We start from the raw sequence: 25,803 nt of genomic DNA on the forward strand, positions 1-25,803 counted from the left end.
CAGCACATTAGTCTGCCCCTCCTAAACACGTGATGTATTAAATCGTTGATGTGTATAACAGTAACCGGTCAGTATCGAGTAACGAGCGTTAATGGGTGTGCGCGGGTGACGTGGGAGGAGCTCGCGCTCCGGTTCCCGGTAACACATCAGAGCTGCAGCTCCACGCGCGCGCACACACCGACACACACCGCGCGCGCTGCCTGTCCGGGATGACAGAGATGACGACCGTGACGGTGCTGCTGATTTTGGGGATTTGGGGTCGCGGTGGAGTCCTCGGTGCGGGAGGAGGTAAGAAAAGTCGGTACCGGAGAGAAACGCGCGCGCTGATGATTTGCTTTGCTTTGAAATAGATCCAGAGCTGCACGATTAACCGTGATGATGTATCGTGATCACGATATTCAGCTTCCACAATCGTGCAAAACACGCAGCACAGACCGTTTGATTCCTTCAAATGGATATTTAATTATTATTGGCTTAATCGTGTCATTTTTACTAACTGCTTCATCCAGGTCAGGGTCGCGGTGGCTCGCGGGTACCATAACTTTACGCACTCGCTCACACCCAGGACCATTTTGGAGTAATCATTCCAACGTTACCGACAATAGGAGGAAACCAAAGTACCTTTAAAAACATACAAAACATGCACAGTGAGAACATGCCAAACTCCTTATACACAGTGACCACAAGCAAGGATCAAACCCATGTCCTTGCACCACAGGACCGTGCACCACTGTTCCACCCGGGTGACGTCGAAGCTGGTCAGTCATCAGCAAGAAATGAAACATGACCAATGCTGGAATGTTTTATACTGGTTATGCTGGTTTAAATGGTCACAGACCGGCGTTTGTTGTGTTTTATACTGGTTATGCTGGTTTAAATGGTCACAGACCGGCGTTTGTTGTGTTTTATACTGGTTATGCTGGTTTAAATGGTCACAGACCGGCGTTTGTTGTGTTTTTATACTGGTTATGCTGGTTTAAATGGTCACAGACCGGCGTTTGTTGTGTTTTTATACTGGTTATGCTGGTTTTAATGGTCACAGACCGGCGTTTGTTGTGTTTTATACTGGTTATGCTGGTTTAAATGGTCACAGACCGGCGTTTGTTGTGTTTTATACTGGTTACGCTGGTTTTAGTGGTCACAGACCGGCGTTTGTTGTGTTTTATACTGGTTACGCTGGTTTTAATGGTCACAGACCGGCGTTTGTTGTGTTTTTATACTGGTTATGCTGGTTTTAATGGTCACAGACCGGCGTTTGTTGTGTTTTATACTGGTTATGCTGGTTTAAATGGTCACAGACTGGCGTTTGTTGTGTTTTATACTGGTTATGCTGGTTTAAATGGTCACAGACTGGCGTTTGTTGTGTTTTATACTGGTTATGCTGGTTTAAATGGTCACAGACCGGCGTTTGTTGTCTTTTATACTGGTTATGCTGGTTTACATGGTCACAGACCGGCGTTTGTTGTGTTTTATACTGGTTATGCTGGTTTACATGGTCACAGACTGGCGTTTGTTGTGTTTTATACTGGTTATGCTGGTTTAAATGGTCACAGACCGGCGTTTGTTGTGTTTTATACTGGTTATGCTGGTTTAAATGGTCACAGACCGGCGTTTGTTGTGTTTTATACTGGTTATGCTGGTTTTAATGGTCACAGACCGGCGTTTGTTGTGTTTTATACTAGTTATGCTGGTTTTAATGGTCACAGACCGGCGTTTGTTGTGTTTTATACTGGTTATGCTGGTTTTAATGGTCACAGACCAGCGTTTGTTGTGTTTTATACTGGTTATGCTGGTTTTAATGGTCACAGACCGGCGTTTGTTGTGTTTTATACTAGTTATGCTGGTTTTAATGGTCACAGACCGGCGTTTGTTGTGTTTTATACTAGTTATGCTGGTTTAAATGGTCACAGACTGGCGTTTGTTGTGTTTTATACTGGTTATGCTGGTTTAAATGGTCACAGACTGGCGTTTGTTGTGTTTTATACTGGTTATGCTGGTTTAAATGGTCACAGACCAGCGTTTGTTGTGTTTTATACTGGTTATGCTGGTTTAAATGGTCACAGACTGGCGTTTGTTGTGTTTTATACTGGTTATGCTGGTTTAAATGGTCACAGACTGGCGTTTGTTGTGTTTTATACTGGTTATGCTGGTTTAAATGGTCACAGACCAGCGTTTGTTGTGTTTTTATACTGGTTATGCTGGTTTAAATGGTCACAGACCAGCGTTTGTTGTGTTTTATACTGGTTATGCTGGTTTAAATGGTCACAGACCGGCGTTTGTTGTGTTTTATACTGGTTATGCTGGTTTAAATGGTCACAGACCGGCGTTTGTTGTGTTTTTATACTGGTTATGCTGGTTTAAATGGTCACAGACCAGCGTTTGTTGTGTTTTTATACTGGTTATGCTGGTTTAAATGGTCACAGACCAGCGTTTGTTGTGTTTTATACTGGTTATGCTGGTTTAAATGGTCACAGACCGGCGTTTGTTGTGTTTTATACTGGTTATGCTGGTTTAAATGGTCACAGACTGGCGTTTGTTGTGTTTTATACTGGTTATGCTGGTTTTAATGGTCACAGACTGGCGTTTGTTGTGTTTTATACTGGTTATGCTGGTTTAAATGGTCACAGACCGGCGTTTGTTGTGTTTTATACTGGTTATGCTGGTTTTAGTGGTCACAGACCAGCGTTTGTTGTGTTTTATACTGGTTACGCTGGTTTTAATGGTCACAGACCGGCGTTTGTTGTGTTTTATACTGGTTATGCTGGTTTTAGTGGTCACAGACCAGCGTTTGTTGTGTTTTATACTGGTTACGCTGGTTTTAATGGTCACAGACTGGCGTTTGTTGTGTTTTATACTGGTTATGCTGGTTTAAATGGTCACAGACCGGCGTTTGTTGTGTTTTATACTGGTTATGCTGGTTTTAGTGGTCACAGACCAGCGTTTGTTGTGTTTTATACTGGTTACGCTGGTTTTAATGGTCACAGACCGGCGTTTGTTGTGTTTTTATACTGGTTATGCTGGTTTAAATGGTCACAGACCAGCGTTTGTTGTGTTTTTATACTGGTTATGCTGGTTTAAATGGTCACAGACCGGCGTTTGTTGTGTTTTATACTGGTTATGCTGGTTTAAATGGTCACAGACCGGCGTTTGTTGTGTTTTATACTGGTTATGCTGGTTTTAATGGTCACAGACCAGCGTTTGTTGTGTTTTATACTGGTTATGCTGGTTTTTGCTGGGACCAAACCAGCGTTTGTTGTGTTTTGAACACCTTCTTTATGCTGGAACAGGACAGGACCTTCCCTAAACTGTTGCTGCAGTCAGAAGCATGTGATTATCTTTATTTAATGAATTTGGGCAACTATTGTGGTAATTAGAAGAGGCGTCCCAATACTTTTGTCCATATAAACCTGGTTCAGATGTGTAAACAGGGTACGAATGTTGTTTTTTCTCTGGCTCAGGGGACTAGGTTCATGTTCTTTACACCAGATTATGTCTCTTAGGTGCGTGTTGTTCGGACGGGATCATGGAAGGTGCTCAGTTTTGTTAAGGGGTGTTTTGGAGGGTGTTTTGTGGCATCACATGCCAACCTTTACATGCCACTTCGGTCTCTTTTTCTAAGTCTTGGTGCACCCATATATGATGTCTTTGGAACTCCATTAGTTGCCTCAAAATCTGAAATATCAAATCATGGTGGTCAGAGCTCTTTTACTGCTCATGTAACCCCCTACCCCCTTGAATGCCCGGCACATGTGCATTAAATATTATTCACTGATCAGCCATAACATTAAAACCACCTCCTTCTTTCTACACTCACTGTCCATTTTATCAGCTCCACTTACCATATAGAAGCACTTTGTGGTTCTACAATTACTGACTGTAGTCCATCTGTTTCTCTACATGCTTTGTTAGCCCCCTTTCATGCTGTTCTTCAATGGTCAGGACCCCCACAGGACCACCACAGAGCAAATATTATTTAGGTGGTGGATCATTCTCAGCACTACAGTGACACTGACATGGTGGTGGTGTGTTAGTGTGTGTTGTGCTGGTATAAGTGGATCAGACACTTTAAACACCACCTCAATGTCACTGCTGGACTGAGAATAGTCCACCAACCAAAAATATCCAGCCAACAGCGCCCCGTGGGCAGCGTCCTGTGACCACTGATGAAGGTCTAGAAGATGACCGACTCAAACAGCAGCAATAGATGAGCGATCGTCTCTGACTTTATATCTACAAGGTGGACCGACTAGGTAGGATCGTCTAATAGAGTGGACAGTGAGTGGACACGGTATTTAAAAACTCCAGCAGCGCTGCTGTGTCTGATCCACTCATACCAGCACAACACACACTAACACACCACCACCATGTCAGTGTCACTGCAGTGCTGAGAATGATCCACCACCTAAATAATACCTGCTCTGTGGTGGTCCTGTGGGGGTCCTGTTTTTTTGTTTTTTTTGCTATCTAATGTCTAAAAAGACATAAAATATTTTAGCCGTGTAGCTTTTCTACTTCCAAGCATGTAAACGTGTTTATTTTTCTTCAGAGAGCCGAGGGAAAAGCCTGTATATATTATTATATATATATAAAAAGGAAAGCCGAACAGGGCGCCAGGACCAGAGCAGGAACGAGGACAGAGATTTATGGCGACCTTCTCTCAGAAAGCCCGGCGTTATCCGGGAGCCGAATAAATTCTCGCCTCTCTGTAGCCGCCGCATAAGTCAAGCTTTTGTTTCTGTGACTTATGGAGGACCGTGGGGGCGCAGAAAAGTGAAATGAATCCTGTCGGGGCTTTTAGAGGCGCCTGTGGGAGCTGAATTCGTGTTGTTCTACTTCGCTCCCAGTAAAAATAATGGACCGAGGGTTCTGAGCTCATGTTCGGTGTGTTTGCACCCTCGCGGGTTTTACTGGGGTATTTAATGGTAAAAATTACTGGCTGGCTCACACAGCAACCAACAACAAATGTGCTGTTTGTCTGGCGTTTGTTTGTCCCATACCTGAGACACAGCTACGTCCAAAAGTATGTGGACACCAGGTCATGAGCTTGTTGGATATTGGAGTGTATCTGAGGGAATCTGACGATCTTGACCTCCTTTTTCTCCCACTTTAATGTAGCCAATCCGCTGCTGGGGACCCCAACGGGCTGCACAGTCCACCAATCCATTTTTATTCTCCCATACTTTTGATTTGCGTGTGTGGTCGGCTTCGTGAACGGAGAGCCACGTCCCGATTTCTGCTCTCCTTCATGTCCTGTACAAGCACCACAGGCAACACACCATTAATAACCCCACCCCCTTAGTCCGGTCTTTCCCCACTAAGCACACTGGGAGCCAGTTATTCCCACTAGAGGGTGCCCAGCCTCCCGGTAGCAGAGCCGAGATTCGAACCCGGGAGCTCAGAATCTCGGCACTGACCAGGCCATGAGCTTGTTGGATATTGCATTAGCATCAAGAATGACCCTTTTTTGCAGCTAAAACAGCGTCCACTCCTCTGGGAAGACGTTTTACAGGATTTTGGAGTGTATCTGAGGGAATTTGACGATCTTGACCTTCTTTTTCTTCCACTTTAGCGTAGCCAATCCACTGCTGGGGACCCCGCCGGGGTCCAAGGACGTGTGCACAGTCCACCAATCCATTTTTATTCTCCCATACTTTGGATTTGCATGTGAGGTCAGCTTCTCGTACGGAGAGCCACGCCCCGACCCTAATAATTCATAATAAATAAATGTATGGTTCATTCTGAACCCTCTGATCAGTATTTTCCGTCCCATCCAGGAATAGTTTCGTGATACTCTTGATTAGACCCACCACTTCCGTCCTGATTACCAGCTCCGGCCTCTCTGAGGAGGGTTTAAGATGAGGGGATCTGTCCAGATTTCCAGGGTAAAAACCTGGCATGCTAAATTACTCAGCTGTCACGGGGGTAATGCGCTGCTGGACCTGAGGGGGTGTTAGCGAATGCGTTTTCCATCAGGCAAAGTAAGTCGTGAAGCCGAGGCCAGGCCACGTGTTACATTTTGATGAGATGCTAAGATGAGAGCGGAATCCAGCGACAGGGTCCCTAAAAATCAGGCAACTCACCGGGTTAGATGGCAGCCATGCATTTTTACCTCGTCATCATCATCATCATCCTAAGCAAACAATTACAAGAGAAATACTGAAACATACATAGTTAAACGTCTCATACATTCCCTCTTTCTCTGGACATTGATTATCTTTCAGCACAAACATGTATTCGCTCTCACATCTTTCATTAAAATTCCTTCTTCTGCATCACCTCCACTAAAGCTTGGGTGTAACCCGTTCTGTGGTAACTGTTGTTCTTTATCGGCTTACAACATCTTTCAGGGATGTTGAGGGTGTTTGCTGTGACTTTTTTACCATTCAACTGATATAATAATTAATATATATTAATAGTAAATAATTTTCTACCTACAGTGTCATGGAAAATAAGGTCAGATGATCAAACAAACAACTAATTTATTGGCACAATTGTGGGTTCCTACAGCAGTGTATTAGCTGAAGAACGAAGAACAGAACTGTGGGCCTCCCTTTATACTGCTCTAGTCTTGTTACAGTTTCAGCACCTCCTCTAAAGCTTAGGTGTAAGCCGTTCTGTGGTAACCGTTGTTCCATATCTGCTGACAACATCCTGCAATGGCTTAATGACAATATGACTATGAGGATTTAATGTACAAGCATGTCAGTGTTATTCCACCAAACAGAACCTGTAACACACAGATTATTTTGATTCTCGGAGCTGTGGATGAGTCCCGGTGTTGGACCGGTGACCATCATTATTGGCAGCGTTTTCACTACAGCGCTCCGTCGGCGCTCTGAGAAGCCATCAATGAGAGAGTGCTGACAGATTGTAGACGGAGAGCCTGTCATCACCCGCTCCCTCTCTCATCAGAACCCCATGCTCTCTCGCTCCTTCTCTTCCAGCCCGGACCGAGCGCACCGACCGTCATCCCCGAGCACTTAGAGCAGGGCAAAAGGTTTTTAATTGATAATCGATGCCCGTACCCATGCTAATGTCTTTCCCCTCTCTGACGTTATAGTTGCATCGATGTTCGAGCTTACAGAAAATCTAAAAATAGGAAAACACGAGATGCTAGACTGAGATGGAGAGGGAAGTAGATTTCGGTATGAACTAATGAGCAGTTTTAGGATCTCAGGGAAGGTGATTGACAGTCGATAAAATCATTCACATAGATCGATCGAAATGACTAGAAAATGTCAAAAATAAACAATTGGCAAGAACATTTTATTCATTCATTCATTCACTGTCTGTTTTACCTTTGCTTTATCCTACTCAGGGTAGCAGTGGGTCACCAGTCCATCACAGGGCACAAACACACACTTACGGTCATTTCTAGTAGCTCCAATTGTCCTGACCGTGCAAACTCCAGACGGAAATAATCCAGGCAGCCAGGCCAGGGAATCGAACCCAGGAGCTTATTGCTGTGAGGTGACAGCGCTACCCACTGCCCCACCGTGCCGCCCTGTTCACAAGAACATGAAAATGATCAACAACATGGACGTCACATGCCCAGGTGGCGCAGCGGGATATTCCGCTAGCACACCAGCGCCGAGACTCTGAACTCCTCAGTTCAAAACTTGGCATTGCCACCAGTCGGCTGGGCGCCACTTGGCGGGCATAATTAGCAGTGCCTGCAGCAGATACTAATTGGCCAACGTATCTGCTAGGGCGGGATGACCGGACTGTGTGTGGGTGGGTCTTCATATGCTGTGTAAGGACCCTGACTGGCGGAAGAGACGCTTGTGCAGAATGCAGGGGCGAGAAGAGGAGGGCTGTACACATGTCGAAAGAGGCGTGTACAGCGACGTGCTCTCCTCGGATGCAATCGGGTATCTCTCGGCAGCGGAAGACAAATTGAGTGCGCTAATTCAGGAGGAAATGGGGAGGAAAAAAACCCCCAAAAACAAATAAGACAAAAATGATTACAAAAATAACCCCGGTAAATTATTAACTAGGTGTTTAGTAACTGATAAATGTTACTAAAATCACCTGCAGTAAATGAGACACAAAATAAAGCTAATAACAAAATTAAACCAACAAAATAATCAACAAGATAAAAGGAGCTAAAATTCGTCACATCAAATAAATAACAAGCAACAACAGTGGAATGATCTGTCAAATAAGACACTGCTAAAATGGACCCATTATTATCAAGTATTAACTAGTAATCAGAAGGTCACAGGTTCAAGGGGCCCCTTAACCCTTTATTTATTTAGTCGACTTACAATTGAGACAGCATACATTGCAAGCAATTGAGGGTTGAGGGCCTTGTTCAAGGGCCCAGCAGTGGCAAGCTGGCAGATGTAGGACTTGAACCAGTGACCTTCTGATTACTAGTTGTACCGCTGGGCTACGCTTTCCCTCAATAGCTGAGATTGTACTCGATTGCAATTGTAAGTCACTGTATAAAAGCGTTCGCTAAATGTCGTAAATGTAAAAAATAAGGGGAAGAACCCGTAGCCTAGTGGTTAAGGTACTGGACTAGTAATCAGAAGGTCGCTGGTTCAAGCCCCACCACTGCCAGGTTGCTGCTGTTGGGCCCTTGGTAATGTAAGTTGCTTTGGATAAAGGCGTCTGCTAAATGTCAAAAATGTAAATGTCAGAACCTCCCCACCAATCAAGAAGCTAAAAGTAACTTACGAGAATTAAAAGTATTTAAACATTTTTTTGTACTATTATTACAGGTCTTTAGATGTTTGTACAAACCCCCCGGAGCTGCTGTCCTCAGTTCCTCTCATCATTGGATCTTTTCTCTGTTGTTCTTACATTATTCCTGTAAACACAGACCACGATGTCTCTCGGCGTCTCTCACTAATTTCATTTGCTTGTCCCCTTTATCTCTTTAAAGAAGGACCGGGAGGGAGATCAGTAAACAGACCAAGTTTCCATTAAACTCCAGCAAACGTCTTTAAACAGATCTTCTGTCATTATTTCCACCATCCTGGAGCGAGCTGGGATGTGAACAGCTCACCCGCATGATCTAATCCAGCGCTATCATATACGCTTTATATGTGTTTATACGTATACGCAGCAGTTTAATGTTCATATAATCATGATAACTAAGGCCCTATCCAACTTTAATGTTTGTGTTTAGTGATTTAACATTTTTTAATTGTGTACCGTTCAAGCTTCCCACCTTTACTGGTTAATCTGCACAATATGGCGTCCTAGCAATCCTACAGCAATTCAGTTAGCAATCGCTTAATCAAAATGTCCAAGATGTCGAAGTGTAAAGCAGCTAAAAACACGACGGGTAACTGAGTTTGGAAATGCTTGAAATATTAGCTAAATAATTAATATTTAATTACTTTGATACACTAAATAATTAATATGTAATTAATTCGATACACTAAATAATTAATATTTAATATTTAATTAATTCGTTTCACACTAAATAATAAATATTTAATATTTAATTAATTTGATTCACACTAAATAATTAATATTTAATGTTTAATTAATTTGGTACACTAAATAATTAATATTTATTATTTAATTAATTTGATTCACACTAAATAATTAATATTTATCATTTAATTAATTCAAATCACACTAAATAATTAATATTTAATATTTAATTAATTTGATACATTAAAAAATTTATATTTAATTAATTTGATACACTAAATAATTAATATTTAATATTAAATCAATTAGATTCACACTAAATAATTATTATTTAATTAATTTAATACACTAAATAATTAATATTTAATTACTTGATACACTAAATAATTAATTTTTAATTAATTTAATACACTAAATAATTAATATTTAATATTTAATTACTTTGATACACTAAATAATTAATATTTAATTAATTCGATTTACATTAAATCATTAATATTTAATTAATTTGATACACTAAATAATTAATATTTAATTAATCTGATTCATACTAAATAAATAATATTTAATATTTAATTAATTTAATTCACACTAAATAATTAATATTTAATATTTAATTAATTTGATACACTACATAATTAATATTTAATATTTAATTAATTCTAGTCACACTAAATAATTAATATTTAATTAATTATATTCTCACTAAATAATTAATATTTAATATTTAATTAATTTTATTCACACTAAATAATTAATATTTAATTCATTCAATACATTAAATAATTAATATTTAATATTTAATTCATTTGATACATTAAATAATTAATATCTCCAACTGAATCATCATTGTTTTCAAAAAGTTTTATATTCTTTTAAAATCATACTGAGGTCTCGTTATAACCATTTTTATCCTCTAGTAAACATTTAAACATCGTGTAATTCACTGTCATCAAATCTTACTGTTCCTCCATGTACAACCTAAACGAGAAGCTCAGAGATGCTAGCAGCACCAGCGTAAAGTGCCGCCGCTAATGGCTAATATTTACCGTAACAGGTTGTGAGATCCGGGTGTCGTGATGACGCCTGCATCGTGCTGAGTGGATGAAAGTGGATGTAAGTGGATCTCGTGTTGCATTAGCTTCCATCTCGGCTCGCTAATGCCGGATAATAGCGAGGGTCGTTTTCCGGTGCAAGAAAAAAAACGAGAGAAAATCAGAGTCAGAAACACTTTAGATCCAGAGAGAGAAAAAACAGCAGCTACAAGAAATAAAGAATAATAACGAGGGATTATTATTGATTTATCAGTGCAGAGATACTGAAGGATCCTGAATTACAACCACATTAATTTATTAGATTTAAATAAACACATGAAGCTCTTCTGTACCTCAGTACTGAGTGATTTATTTTTTGTGGATTAGAATCTGTGATTATTTCAGTGTTATGAGGAACTGAGACCCTGATTAACATCACAAATAAACAATTATAATGTACTATTATTTTCTTTATTATTTACTTTCTCATCTGTCTTTATATGGTCATGTTACAATCAACACATCTGAGACGATTATATCGAATTCATTTCCTTTCTTTTTCCATTTTTTAATTTTCCTGTCTCCTTTTTCTTTTTCCTTTCCTTTTTAATTTCCTTTTTAATTTCCTTTTTCACTTTTTCCTTTCCTGTTACTTTCCCGTTTCCTTTTCCCATTTTATTTCCTTTTTTCTTTCCATTTTCCTTTTCCCATTTAATTTCCTTTTTTCTTTCCCTTTTCCTTTCCTTTCCTTTTCCAAGCCCACCGTGACCCTGACCAGAATAAAGTGGTGGTAGAAGATGAAAATAAAATATTTCAACCAAAACGCAGTAGTGAATTGTGAAGCATTGATGGTGCTAACACTTATTTTTGATCATGTTTCCAAATTCCAAGCTTCTGCCTGTTCCCTTCCTTGTTCTTCTTATTCAGAATTGTGTTTATAATTATTGACTCTATTGCTCTGATCTCTACGTCTTTACTCGCCTCATTTTGCCTCGTCCCGTCTGTGCTAGTGAATAAACACAAGCCGTGGATTGAGACATCCTACCACGGGGTCATCACGGAGAACATGGACACCGTTCTGCTGGATCCTCCGCTGATCGCCCGGGACAGAGACGCTCCGGTTCCTTACGCAGGTACGGTTCTTACTTTAAAAAGCACCAAGGTTCTGAGAAGCCTGAATGGAACCAGTTCAGGAACCAGAGTTCTATTGGTCGAAACGGCCTTTCCTTTCCTTTCCTGTCCCTAGCAGTGCTATCTGCCCATCAGGCGTCTACATACAGACATGATTGGTTATGTCGGATTGGAGGAGGGGGGTCGATGGAGCCAATATGGCCCTGCAATGGATTGGCGTCCATTGTGCCATGCCCACCTTTAACGACGCATCTTTAGCTCCCAAAAAACTGGTGGAAACAAGGGCCTTTAAAAAGCACCAAGGTTCTAAGAAGTCTGAACGGAACCAGTTCAAGAACCAGAGTTCTTTAGGTCAGAACAGCCTTTCCTGTCCTGTCCTGTCCTGTCCTGTCCCAAGCGGTGCTATCTGATTGGTTATGTCGACTTGGGGGTGGGGATTGAAAGAGCCAATGAGGCTTTGCAATGGATTGGCGTCCACTGTGCCACGCCCACCTTTAATGACTCATCCTTGGCTCCCAAAAACTGGTGGAAACGAGGGCCGGTTCTTTAAAAAGCACCAAGGTTCTAGGAACACTGAACGGAACCAGTTCAAGAACAAGTGTTCTTTTGGTCAGAACGGCCTTTCCTGTCCTGTCCCAAGCGTTACTATCTGATTGGTTATGTCAGATTGGGGGTGGGGATCAAAGGAGCCAATGAGGCCCTGCAATGGATTGGCTTCTGTTGTGCCACACCCACCGTTAATGACACATCCTTGGCTTCCAAAAACTGGTAGAAATGAGGACCGGTTCTATAAAAAACACCAAGTCTGAACTGAGTTCTTTTGGTCAGAACGGCCTTTTCTTTCCTGTCCCAAGCGTTGCTATCTGATTGGTTATGCCAAATTGGGGGTGGGTGGGTTGATGGACTCAATGAGGCCCTGCAATAACTTGGCATCTGTTGTGCCACACCCACCATTAATGATGCATCATCAGCTCCCAGAACTGGTGGAAATGGGGGCCGGTTCTTTAAAAAGCACCAAGGTTCTAAGAACAGTGAGTGGAACCAGTTCAGGAACCAGAGTTCTTTAGGTCGAAATGGACTATCAGGGACAGAGGGGCTTCTCACAACATTTAACTGTGCTCCTTCTATGAAAGTATCGTTCATGAGGGCAGTAATTTTGGGGGATTCTGTGGCTGCACGTTTATTTTCATGCCCCCATCAGTGATGTGAATAAATTCCCTCGTATCTGTTGTTCTCTGTTTCTAACTTCATTGTGTTTCTGAAAAGCTGGTTTTGCTTTTCTATGTGAAGACTTAGTCATCAGTTCTGCTTTGTCCTCGTACAGAAGAGACGGGCACATCCTCCTGGCAGGAGGGTAATTTGTACGTGGGAACAAAAACGCGGTGATTGCATTTTCAGCCTCCTCCTATTATCTCTATTCTTCGTTTGTTTCTCGAGCAGAAACCCGCTGAGTTTGCCACCTACAGCCGACACCTCAGTCGTGCTACAATCAGGTAAAATCTGTAAACGTCCCAAGATAAACTCGGACTAGTTTGGAGGAACATTCAGCTCATTTCATTATTTATATGGGATTATTATTGTGCCCATAAACACTGCCAGTTGTGACACTCAGGTGGCGCTCAGGTGGCACAGAGGTAAAGCATGCTAACCCACCAGTGCTGACATTCCAAACTCTCAGTTTTGAACCTTAATACTTGACTTGTCCGAATGAGGGAGGGTCAGAGAGAATTCCTTACAACTGCGACTACCACCTCCTTGTTTCTACATTCACTGTCCATTTTATCAGCTCCACTTACCATATAAAAGCACTTTGTAGTTCTACAATTACTGACTGTAGTCCATCTGTTTATCTGCATGCTTTGTTACTCCCTTTCATGCTGTTCTTCAATGGTCAGGACCCCCACAGAGCAGGTATTATTTAGGTGGTGGGTGATTCTCAGCACTGCAGTGACACCGACATGGTGGTGGTGTGTTAGTGTGTGTTGTGCTGGTATGAGTGGATCAGACACAGCAGCGCAGCTGGAGTTTTTAAATACCGTGTCCACTCACTGTCCACTCTATTAGACACTCCTACCTAGTCGGTCCACCTTGTAGATGTAAAGTCAGAGACGATCGCTCATCTACTGCTGCTGTTTCAGTCGCTCATCTTCTAGACCTTCATCAGTGGTCACAGGTCGCTGCCCACGGGGCGCTGTTGGCTGGATATTTTTGGTTGGTGGACGATTCTCAGTCCAGCAGTGACAGTGAGGTGTTTAAAAACTCCAGCAGCGCTGCTGTGTCTGATCCACTCATACCAGCACAACACACACTAACACACCACCACCATGTCAGTGTCACTGCAGTGCTGAGAATGATCCACCACCCAAATAATACCTGCTCTGTGGTGGTCCTGTGGGGGTCCTGACCATTGAAGAACAGAGTGAAAGGGGGCTAACAAAGCATGTAGAGAAACAGATAGACTACAGTCAGTAATTGTAGAACTACAAAGTGCTTCTATATGGTAAGTGAAGCTGATAAAATGGACAGTGAGTGTAGAAACGAGGAGCTGGTTTTTCATTATCTTTTCATTATTAATGTATTTATATATATAATCTTCATTTTTCGACATACAAAAGATGTGTAATTGCGTCTGTATAAATGTATACACATATAGATTTGTATATAATCATATTTCCCTCTGTTTTTTGCGCAACATTATGTTCACTACTTATTATTTTGCACGTTTGTATCTCTGTTTTGAACTTATAATTTGTGTTTTATTTTCTACTAATAATGTAAATCTAATTATTATAAATTTAATCTAATTCAAATTTTACATTTTTTTCTACATTTCACTGCCGGTTGTTCTGTTTATGAGACAAATAAACTTTGACTTGAAGTTATTTATTCATGTAATCATTAAAAATACCTATTTTTTTAAAGTTATATAAAGTTGAGACTCAGACTGGCACTGTAACTGGCGGCGCCACATCACCGTTAAGAACGACGTGATTAAACGAAGAGTAACGAGACCATAACTCAGTCCTCAGACACATTTACACACACTCAGCTCCTAGCTACTCGTATCTAACAACAAACCCCCCCCCCCCACACACACACCCCTCGCACATCACACCCCCTGAAATGCACGTCCAAGAAATCATCTCTGTCTGTGTCCCATGAATTCCCGCTCTGCACCACTGGGACAGTTCACATCCATTTGGAGGGGTTAGACAACATCATGGTTTGGAACCGTCCAAAATGCCAGAGGTGGCTGGTTTATGGCGCCTAGCTACCCAACTATATGGCCAAAAGCATTCGGACACCTGACCATGAGCTTATCGGAAATTGGGATTCCACATAAACGGTGGAAGTACGACCTCCACTGGCTCACTGGCTCTCTGTGCGCTATACAACTCTCCACATGAACCCGCCTCATGCAGGTGACGTCAGACGTCCCATCTTAAAAACAGAAGCTATTAAAATAGAACGACGTCTGTGTGATCTGTTCAGCTGGAATCTTCTGAGAGGGCTTCTTGCAAGTATGTCTGTGGGAATTTGTGCCCACAGTGTTTTACGTGCTTTGATTGCAGGTGAGATCTGTAAGTTCGAGACCTACGGCGAGGAGGGCGCGTTCAGGGCCGAGGTGGTGAACAGGACGTCGGGCGAGGGAGCGCTGAGAGCCCGCCGCCTCATCGACTGCGAACAGCAAAAGGAATTCAGGTTCATCATTCAGGCGTTCGACTGCGGCGTCGACCACACCGGAGCCGGCGGGAAAAAAAGCCACAAGTACGTTAAAAAACTCTTTACGTAATTAAATATCATAAACATCAACCATTTTTCTCTCAATTTAGTCGTTTCCAATTCCCTTATTGCATATAATTTGATGCGTGCACCACCCCTGGTGGTTCTTTTCCCCTGCCAGCTCCTGATACTCTCAGAGAGCCGCATCCTGTCCTGAGAGTCATGCTATACCCTTCATAAATCATACACCACTCCTGGACCAGTCAGCAGACGTTGCATTTCTGCATCAGTTATAAAACCCCGTCCACCCTCCCTCCCTCAGACGTGGCCCTTTGTGCCTGTTAAATGGTCACGGCTAGGTCGGCAGAACCAATGAGATTCAAAACACATAAACGTTTTTATGAATGTATCTAAACAAACAAACTACTTTTTTCTTGATGTTTAGTGAGTTAGTGAGAGTGGGCGTGGCTGTTTTGGCACTCCCAGGATGCCTTGCGCCACGCCTATTGTGAATACTTGTGTTATATAATGTAAATAACTGCATAAATGGTTTAGTAATTGTGTATTTGATGTTATGGAGTGTATCGAGTTCAAATCTCAGCTCTGCTACCGGACGGCTGGTGCCATCAATCGACAGTGCAGCAGCCAAAATCGGCCACTAGTCTGCTGTGTGAGAAAAGACGGGACTAAAAAAGTGGGCGGGGTCTTGGACGCTGTGTAAGAACCCTGGTTAGTAGCCCGAGGCGCCTGTACAGAAGTGGAGGAACAAGGAGATCAGCGCGTGACTCTCCCTGCGTGAGACCGACCTCATGTGTGAATCCACTGAAGTACGGGCGAATAAGGAGGAGTCGTGTCGAAGGGAGGGCGTGTCAGGAGAATGTACCCTCCTCATACACCATCTGGGTCTCCAGTAAAGGAAGAGTAATTGGTTACGACTAAATTAGGATTATAAATCCTTTATTTACTAGCATTGATTATTTGTAAAGGATGATTTATTGGATGTGTGTGCAGTCTGTTTATAACCAGTAATAAAGCAGCGGTCAGTAATAAAGCAGCGGTCAGTAATAAAGCAGCGATCAGTAATAAAGCACGGTCAGTATGGTTTCTTCTCTCTTCTCCGTGTCCGGCAGGGCGGTGGTTCACGTCCAGGTGGACGACGTGAACGAGTTCTCTCCGGTATTCCGTGAGCCGGCGTACCAGGCCTCGGTGACGGAGGGACGGATCTACGACAGTGTGGTGCAGCTGGAGGCCTGGGACCAGGACTGTTCCACCCAGTACAGTCAGATCTGCAGCTACGAGATCGTCACCCCGAACACACCCTTCGCCATCGACCGGTCCGGTCAGTCCTCCGTCTGTCCCCCGTCTGTCCCTAATTTATTTAAGTATTGAACTGTTTGGATTTTGATTGGTGCCTCCTGGAGACACTGTCCACAAGCCAATCCACCTTCTGCATGAATCCATGATGTGGAGAAGCCAGACTCCTCACAGACAGTGAACACATGATCCAGCAGAAAACAACAATAATAATTTTACGTCTTTGTTTTGTTGAAGGAAACATCAGGAACACCGAGCGTCTGAACTACAGCAGGCAGAACCAGTACACCATTCTGGTGAGCGCATACGACTGTGGTCAGAAGAGGTCGAAGGAGAACGTTCCCGTCCTCATCCACGTCAAACCCGCGTGCAAACCTGGCTGGCAAGGTCAGTTTCTAATACTGTTTATGATGTTAGGACGTGTTGGTGGTGGTACCCAGGAAATCTGACCACACTGTGCTATCGACCAGCTGGGCGGCAACACGGACAATGATCAGCTGGTCTGATGGAGAAATGGCTGTAGGGGTTCCTCAGGACAGTGGTAGCCCAATGGGTAGCGCATTGATCTATCAATCAGAATATTGGTGATTCAAATCCAGCTCTGACCCCGGCTTCCAAACAAGTCTTATTTATTTCTTCATAATTCTTTATTCTTCTTCATAATTGCTGCAATTACGACCTCTGCTGGCTGAACAGTGGCACTGCACATAGATGGGGAACAATGGAGATCAGTGTGCGACTCTCTGTGCACGATACGGATCTCCGTATGAACCTGCCAGATGCAGATGTGTCGAAGAGGGCGTGTGTTAGTCCTGCCTCTCCTTAGTCAGGAGTGGAGGTCTGCAGGAGTAGAGGTCAAATATCATTGGGTATGATAGGATGGGTGTCCACATACTTTTGACCACATAGTATATGTGTCCTGTTCTATTTTTTTCCAGGTTGGAATAAACAGGTGGAATATGAGCCCGGGTCAGGAGACAAGCAGCTCTTTCCCATGATGCACCTGGAGACCTGCGACGGACCCTTGTCCTCGGTGCGAGTCACGCTCGAACTGCAGCGGAGCCTCGTGGGGGGCGGCTGCGGCGGCGGGACGCACTCGGAGAAATCGCTACAGAGACGCTGCGGTGAGTCACGCCATCGGAGACACCAAGAGGACGAGGACACCAAACTGACCCTCCCTGTTGGTTTGTCTTTGACCTGTTTTGCAGATGCGGCTTTAGGCAGCGTAAATCTCCTCCCACCGCCCGGCGCCTCCACCAACTGGACGGCGTCCCTGCGGACGGACGGCGCTCAGGATCAGGACCTCATCTTCCACTTCGACGGAAAGCAGGCGGCCGTCGTCCCCAAGGGGGTGGTCCCTCGGAACCTGACCAGGCAGTTTACCGTCGCCACGTGGATGAAGCACGCCGCCGGTCCGGCCCCGAAGGGCGAGAAAGAGGCGCTGCTGTGCACCTCGGATAGCAACGGTACGACGGCTCATGGTGAACCTTATATAGGAACCGAAAACGAACCCCTAGATTTAAACGCCACAGTCCAGTGCGCTAGCCCAAGACTTGAGTCACTGACCGGCCTGACCAGGTACAGACACAAATAGGGTGTAACTTCCTTGCTGCTGCTGCAGAAACTGCAGAGGAATACGGGAAGAGTAGCGTGGTCCTCCGTAAGCGCTGAGACTCTCTGTAAGATTCCACTGCTAGTGGGCTGGTGTAAAGACTCCGAGATCGAACCCATGCTCTTCTAGCACCCACTGCATAACAATGCCACCCAATCTAAAACATTTAGCCTGGTCAATTCCCCTCCAGCCCACAGAGGGCGCAATAGGTGGAACATTAGGACTCATTTAGAGAGTAGCGACTAAAAAACAAACAACCTGATCATGTATTAGCAACTGAAGCTGTAATAAACCTGCCTGGAAGAGGAAGCATGGGTATTTTGCCCTCACGGACAGTGAGGAGGATGGTTGAGGGGCAAAAATGTCGCCACTATTTAAGATTCATAGAAAATGCTACAATTCTATCCTCACTGAGTCTTTGAATTTCAAACGAAAGGATTTTCTATCATTTAATCACTAGAAGCTTCTGGATCTGGGTTCAGCGGTCAGATGAGTGGATCAGTGAGCCCAGTCCCTTGACCTTAAGCTTTTTGAATAGCTGAAGAGTCCACACGAGAGGATCTAGAAGCCTGGCATTATATGAGAAGCCTTAGTGCAGTCGACCAGTAGCAGAGCTGAGATTTGAACTCGGAGAGCGGAATGTCCCGCTGCACCCTAAAATATTGTAGTTTTTTTAAAATTCATTTGTTTAACTGAAGTAAAAGATAAGGGGACGTTTTTAATGACCCAGATTTACCTGTGGGGGGCGGTATTTCTGCCCACGCCTCCTGTGTGTTTGCTTGACGTGTTGCGTGTTGTCGATCGGCAGGACTGAACAATCATCGTTTCTCGCTGTACGTGCAAAACTGCCGCCTGGTTTTCCTGCTGAGGCGGGACTTCCTGCAGACGGAGACCTTCAGGCCGACCGAGTTCCACTGGAAGCTGGACCAGGTGAGAGTGCAAAAGTATATGGACGCCCAATACCTTCAATACATTTGTATAAACTGTCATAGAAAAGCTGTCCAATATATTTTTTTAACATTCGCGCATTGATGTTGCGCAATAAGGCCTGACTCACGGTTGGCATTTCAATTCATCTCAAAGGTGTTAGATGAAGTTAAGGTCTTCTTCATTGTCCTCCAAGGCACCGCCCTACTGAAACTAAACAGGGCATTCCCCAAACTGTTGGCACCAAAGAACGTTCTCTGCTTTGTACCATCATCATAATTCCCCCTTCACCACGTTTTGCAGCTGCTTTGACGCATTCGTGTTGGTAGATCTGTCTGTAAGACTAGCAGACAGCGAAGCACATGCGCACATGTCCAATGGTGGTGTGCTTTACACCCCTATACCTGACGTTTGGCATTGCACATGTTGATCTTAGGCTTGTGTGGAATCCAAAGCATGCAGCTCTCATTCTGGTCCTGTTATTTAGGCTCCAGATTCACAAACACAAACATGTTTGGCGTCCCGTTTATTCACAGTCGTTTGTGTGTTTGGTCTCCGACACAGATCTGCGATAAGGAGTGGCACCACTACGTGATCGCTGTGGAGTTTCCGGCCGTGACGCTTTTCGTCGATGGAGTGATCTACGAACCCTACCTGGTGACCAGCGACTGGCCTGTTCAGCCCTTACACACTGACCTGCAGCTGACGGTGGGAGCCTGCTGGCAAGGTGAGACCCGGATATGACCAAAAATATCCTCCATCCTACACAAACCTTGTACCGGACGAATGGTTTCAGTGGTCCCAATGTGGCTGTTGGAGTAGGTCAGAAACACACATCACTAATTAACAACAGTTTCAAGTGAACAAAAACCCCAAAAAACATCCAGTGAGTGGCAGTTTTGTTTGCGAGAATTGCCAGAGGGGTACATTTGGTTATGCCTGAGGGAGGACGGTCAATGGGGTTCCTCACTGATGCAGCAAATGCGACCTCTGCTGGCTGGTCGAGGTGACTACATGCATGTCGGAGTGGGCATGAGCTAATCTGTGGCCCCCCGGACATAACCAGTAATGGGCTGGGTTCATTTTCCATCAATCCTGACCTGACTGCCAGACTCTGTTACTGAAAAGCGTCTCCATAAGAAGAAGCTACCGCCACCAAATATCACAGTGGCTGCAGTTACCTGCCTGACACACATAGAGCTTAGTCATAGCACATGACCACATGCTTTGCTTCTGGTTTACCACCAGTCTGTGTGTGTGTGATACAGGAAGAGACGTGGACACACCACACTTTGTACAGCACTTCCGTGGAAGTCTGTCTGGACTCGTCATCCACCGTGGAAAGATGGAGATCCAGAAGATCATCTCCTGCCTGCAGATCTGCAAGGAGAGTCTGGATATCACGTCACTGCAGAACCTAAGGAACGGAGTCAAGGTGAGTCTTCTAACACTGCTGCCTCCTTTTGTACACCATTTAACCAGTAGGATCATTAAGCTTATAAATGCAGGAGCTTGAACCTTACCATCAAAAGTTGGTCACCTAAAACATCTACAGGAACGTTTCACAAGCTGATGAAAAAAATGGTTCTGAATTCTGAATGTTTTAAGGGTCCAGGACTCCATCGAACCGCAGTGAGAGCCATCATTTCCAAATGAAGGGTTCAGCAACAAGCCCAAGTTTTCAGAAAAACATTTAGACTCATCTAGATGCAGCTAAGGTCATGTTTTATACCGAAACGGTTCTCGACATGAGTATTTATTACAAGGATTTATGTCAGTGCTTCTGACATTTGCAAACAAAAAAGCACCTGAATGATCTGCAGACTTTTGGATCAAAGCTCATTAAACAGAAATTGGACAACGTAGGAGTTAAAACACAATACCAAGAAGTAAACATGGTGAAGGTGGTGTGGGGATGCTTTGCTGCTTCGGGACCTTAGAAGTTACCAAAGAACCAAATCATTCAATTCTTGCGGAGAACCGAGGTCATCTGTCCATGACCTTAATAAAAATATGGAAATAAATTATAGGAAGTGTTTATAGGCAATCAAACCCTCCCTTTTAACTCTCCCTGTGTTGTAGTTCCATTTGAACCCGGGACAGTCGGTGCTGGTGATGGAAGCCGATGATGTGGAGAGCGTAACTTCGGCCATGATGAAGGTCTCCTACGTTAACCTCATGCGGTTCATCAGTCCAGGCCTGCGCTCAATACGGATCTCCACCGCCGTGCAGTGAGTGGACTCTCGCATCCCTACCTCACAACATCTAAATGTACTGTATGTACTGCACATAATCCAGGGTACCTGCTGTTAGGTGTGCTGACCAACACCACTAATCTGCCAGTGTTAAGCCATCTTGATTATAAACTGATTTATCTTAAATCGCATGGACTGTTTACTGTCTCGGACGGGCATTAATGTACAATAATAAAATAACTCAATTGAGCCGCACCTCCATAAGTCGTCTTGTCTCGTGCAGATGTTTTGAGGAGGACTCGTGTCCCTCCATCCCTGACATAAAGGTGATGGTGATGGTTCTGGAACCAGGAAAGCCACGTATAAGCATCACGGGCACAGAGAGGTTAACGATACCCGCTAGCAAGCTCCGAGGCCCTAACGGAGTGGCGGTGTTTAAAGATGTTCACATCAGCAGCGCCTCCGACCAAAATAAGAGAGATTTCCACGCAGGTAGCACAACACACACCTGAAGCCTTGTCAAGGTTCCGAATGGATCCGGGTGTCAAGTCAAAGCAAGTACCAACACTGTGTGTGTGTGTGTGTGTGTGTGTGTGTGTGTTTAGAGGAGGTGTACAATCTAGATTACTGTGACGTGTTGGTGATCGGGGAGGAACTGAACCCAGAGCAGGAGAGCCTGCAGATCCAGCACAGTTCTCTTCTGGGGAAACATATCGCTGCCACCAACTCCACCTCCGGCATCTCCATCTACGGTAGGCATCGGGATTTTAGGTCTCGAAAGTGGAAACAGGTAGATGTTCCTGCCACGCAACCAGCGTTCCTCTGTAGATCCATAACGACCCTGATCAGGATGAGGAATTAATATTTAAATGAGTTTTGTTTTGTTTGCTAGTCCATTTTATCAGCTCCACTTACCATATAGAAGCACTTTGTAGTTCTACAATTACTGACTGTAGTCTATCTGTTTCTCTACATGCTTTGTTAGCCCCCTCTCATGCTGTTCTTCAATGGTCAGGACCCCCACAGGACCACCACAGAGCAGGTATTATTTAGGTGGTGGATCATTCTCAGCACTGCAGTGACACTCACATGGTGGTGGTGTGTTAGTGTGTGTTGTGCTGGAGTTTTTAAACACCTCACTGTCACTGCTGGACTGAGAATCGTCCACCAACCAAAAATATCCAGCCAACAGCGCCCCGTGGGCAGCGTCCTGGGACCACTGATGAAGGTCTAGAAGATGAGCGACTCAAACAGCAGCAATAGATGAGCGATCGTCTCTGACTTTACATCTACAAGGTGGACCGACTAGGTAGGAGTGTCTAATAGAGTGGACAGTGAGTGGACACGGTATTTAAAAACTCCAGCAGCGCTGCTGTGTCTGATCCACTCATACCAGCACAAACACACACTAACACACCACCACCATGTCAGTGTCACTGTAGTGCTGAGAATCATCCACCACCTAAATAATACCTGCTCTGTGGTGGTCCTGACCATTGAAGAACAGCATGAAAGGGGGCTAACAAAGCATGTAGAGAAACAGATAGACTACAGTCAGTAATTGTAGAACTACAAAGTGCTTCTATATGGTAAGTGGAGCTGATAAAATGGACAGTGAGTGTAGAAACTAGGTGGTTTTAATGTTATGGCTGATAGGTGTAAAGCTCTCTCTCTGTCTCTGACGGAGAGACTATATCCAAAACTAAAGGCATTAAAGTATCTGGGTTGGAGTGTGACTGTGGAATTTGTGCTCATTTAGTCCAAAGGGCATTTGTAAAGCGAGGCACTGGAATAAAGTGGAAAATCTATTGGAACTCAGTAATTAAACCATGTCCACATACTTTTGGCTGTGTGTGTGTGTGTCCTCAGGTGTGGATTCCGTGGTGAATTATGAGCAGACCATCAGGCAGGTCAGGTACCGGAACTGGAATCCGGCCGGTCTGTCCCAGAGAGAATTCCGCCTCAGCTGCTCCGGACTCAACGGCCGCTACATCAGCAACGGATTCACCACGGAGGTCAGAACCACTGCTCTTTTCATGTCCAAGTTTTCTTCCTTTGGCATCGTCCCAATTTGGATATACCCAGTTTCCCTGTCCACTCTGGCGTTGGCTGAGGAGGGCTGCATGCAAGCACCCTCTTAGCGTCCTCAGACTTGTCTGAAGCCAATGTCCTTATCCCTACACTGGGGTTCACTGGGGTCAGTGGGTTCTGGCATCCAGTAGTTGGAAAAACAGCGCTGAGATTCGGAACACCACAGTTCGAATCTTGGCTCTGCTACCGGTCGGCTGGGCACCATCTAGCAGGCACAACTCCTACTGAGTCTGCTGGGTGGGAAAAGACCAGACAAAGTGGGTGGGGTCTTTAAGCGCTGTGCAAGGACCTTGGTTAGCAGACCGAAGCGCCTGTGCAGAAGTGCATGAGCGAAAAAGAAGGGGTTGAGGGACTGTGCACACGTCAGAGGGGGCGTGGAGCAGGCAAATATACCCTCCTCAAACGCAATTGGGATCGCCAGCAGCGGAAGACCTCCCTTGTAGCACCGCCAAGACTTAAAGTTAAGATTCAGGACTCGCCATGGTAGGCAAACATTTCAGAAAGCTGCACCACCCAAGTGCCTTCTGATCTGACCCTCAGTTTTAAACCACTTTCTTTAAGGGTAGCACCAAGATCCAAACTTTTGGAATGTTCTTGCACAGTCAGTGTTTTTGTCTCTTGTCTGATGTCCCACCTCTCAGATTGGTGTAGTGCACAACTCCGAGCCAGCGGAGCACGTCAATCACATGGCCGTTCAGTCCCAGTACGTGAGACCAGTGCACCAACCATTGGTGGTTTACTCCTCGGACCACATCTCAGGTACGTACACCAAACACCAGGAGAACGGCTTAGTAAGAGATGCCCTGTAATGGACTGGTGCCCTGTCCAGGGCGTAGTTCTACCTTGCGTCCAGTGTTTTCAAAGTGTTTGGGAATTGTCGGTTACAGGTACGCCCACGGTGGCCACGGCGGTGATAGTGATTTGTATCACCGCTCTGGTGGTCAGTGTTGTGCTGGCCATCTTCCGCCTTCACGCCGCCCATCAGGAAGATCTGAAAGAGGAAGAGGACCAGGAGAATCATCTTGAAATGGATGACTCCAGCGTCAATATAACCATCAACCCCATGGAGGTAGGTCTCAGTCTTATGATCAAACTCATATTGAATTGTAGTGTGGCCATATTTAAAAGTATATGGACACCCAAACTAATTATGAACTTCAGTCGTTCCACCCATAGCCTCAAAGCAAGGTCTGTAAAGACATGGGTGATGGTTTTGGTCCATTAATCCTACTGAGGACATCTGGGATTAACTGGAATGCCTTCCCAGCTAACATCAGTGTCTGACAACGTACAAATTCCCTACGTACAGCAGACACACTCTTAAATCTGGAAGAAACCTGTCCAGAAGAGTGGATGCTCTTGGAGCTCCAAGGGGAGGGGGTGTAACTCTGTAGTTATGCCAATGGTTTTGGAATGGGATGTTCACAAGGTTCATGGTCTTTATCGTCCCCATTATGTGTGTATACATTAGGGTGGTGTCCACATACATTTGGCCACACGGTTTGACAGGTTTGCCATTCGGCAGGATGTTTTTCATATCAGTGTGATCATATATAATCATTATTGTCCTGCTGTGCTTGGTCAGAACGTGAACGGTCCTCAGAATGCGGAGGAACCAAAGCAGGAAGATCATGAGGAGGACAAAGATGATGAAGAACTGGAGGAAGATCTGTCCTGCACATGTTCAGAGTACAGTGACGAGGAGCAGGAGGAGGGTCAGGAGGGCAAAGTGCGATGGGACCCCTCTTCCTTACTTTATTAACACTCATCTATACTCACGGCCATTTTATTAGAAACACAGTCTCGTTAGCGGAAATGCCTTGTTGATGAAATAGCCAAGCATCTTTGAACCCTCAGCACTTTAAACCTTGAGGTAGACGAACTACAGTAGCAGAAGACCACACTGGGTTCCACTGCCTTCAGCTAAGAACAGGAATCTGAAGCTACATTGGACACAAACGCCAGGTCTGATGAGTCTCTGTGGTATCAACGGCTTTAATCCATGGCATCAACCTGCCTTGTGCCAACAGCTCAGGCTGATGCCGGTTTTCTTCACGCACACTGGGCCTTTAATACCAGTAGACCACAGCTTGAGTATTTTTGCTGACCATTTGCGTCCATTCTGGTCCATAACTGACCATCCTTTAATGCTGACCTCCAGCTTTATAACGTGCCACTTTACAGTGAGTTTAGTGGACTTCACTGGCCTTCCCAGTCACCAGATCTGAATCTAATGGGGCGCATTTGGGATCTGGTATAACGAATGATTGGCGACATTATTGAGCAGTGAACAAATCTGCACCAATCAAACGACACATGGACCAAAATCCCACAGAAATCGTGTTTTCATCAACTTGTGAAGTCCGTGCCACAAACAATTGAGGCT

The 25,803-nt window shown here is 44.5% G+C and overlaps 1 protein-coding gene across 1 annotated transcript; it reads left to right on the plus strand.

Moving 5' to 3' along the window:
* Positions 1-211: 211 nt before the first annotated feature.
* LOC134311291 (calsyntenin-2-like) lies at positions 212-25,467 on the plus strand. The gene is made up of 17 exons (XM_062992906.1): positions 212-288; positions 11,435-11,557; positions 15,128-15,323; positions 16,409-16,617; positions 16,830-16,979; positions 17,531-17,716; positions 17,801-18,058; positions 19,013-19,134; positions 19,696-19,858; positions 20,400-20,566; positions 21,214-21,362; positions 21,610-21,818; positions 21,932-22,078; positions 23,196-23,341; positions 24,059-24,176; positions 24,305-24,486; positions 25,003-25,467. Exons 1-17 carry the CDS (start codon positions 219-221, stop codon positions 25,177-25,179), a joined length of 2,772 nt encoding a protein of 923 aa, XP_062848976.1. The 5' UTR covers positions 212-218; the 3' UTR covers positions 25,180-25,467.
* The last annotated feature ends 336 nt before the right edge of the window (positions 25,468-25,803 follow it).

This window comes from Trichomycterus rosablanca, chromosome 4 (genome assembly GCF_030014385.1).
Source record: "Trichomycterus rosablanca isolate fTriRos1 chromosome 4, fTriRos1.hap1, whole genome shotgun sequence".
Taxonomy (NCBI): domain Eukaryota; kingdom Metazoa; phylum Chordata; class Actinopteri; order Siluriformes; family Trichomycteridae; genus Trichomycterus; species Trichomycterus rosablanca.

Excerpts from the sequence above, each read along its gene's own strand:
- LOC134311291 (XM_062992906.1), top strand. The coding sequence starts at position 219 with ATGACGACCGTGACGGTGCTGCTGATTTTGGGGATTTGGGGTCGCGGT. Across the intron at positions 15,324-16,408 it reads GGCGGGAAAAAAAGCCACAA|GGCGGTGGTTCACGTCCAGG; the intron begins GTACGTTAAAAA and ends CGTGTCCGGCAG. Across the intron at positions 16,980-17,530 it reads GTGCAAACCTGGCTGGCAAG|GTTGGAATAAACAGGTGGAA; the intron begins GTCAGTTTCTAA and ends ATTTTTTTCCAG.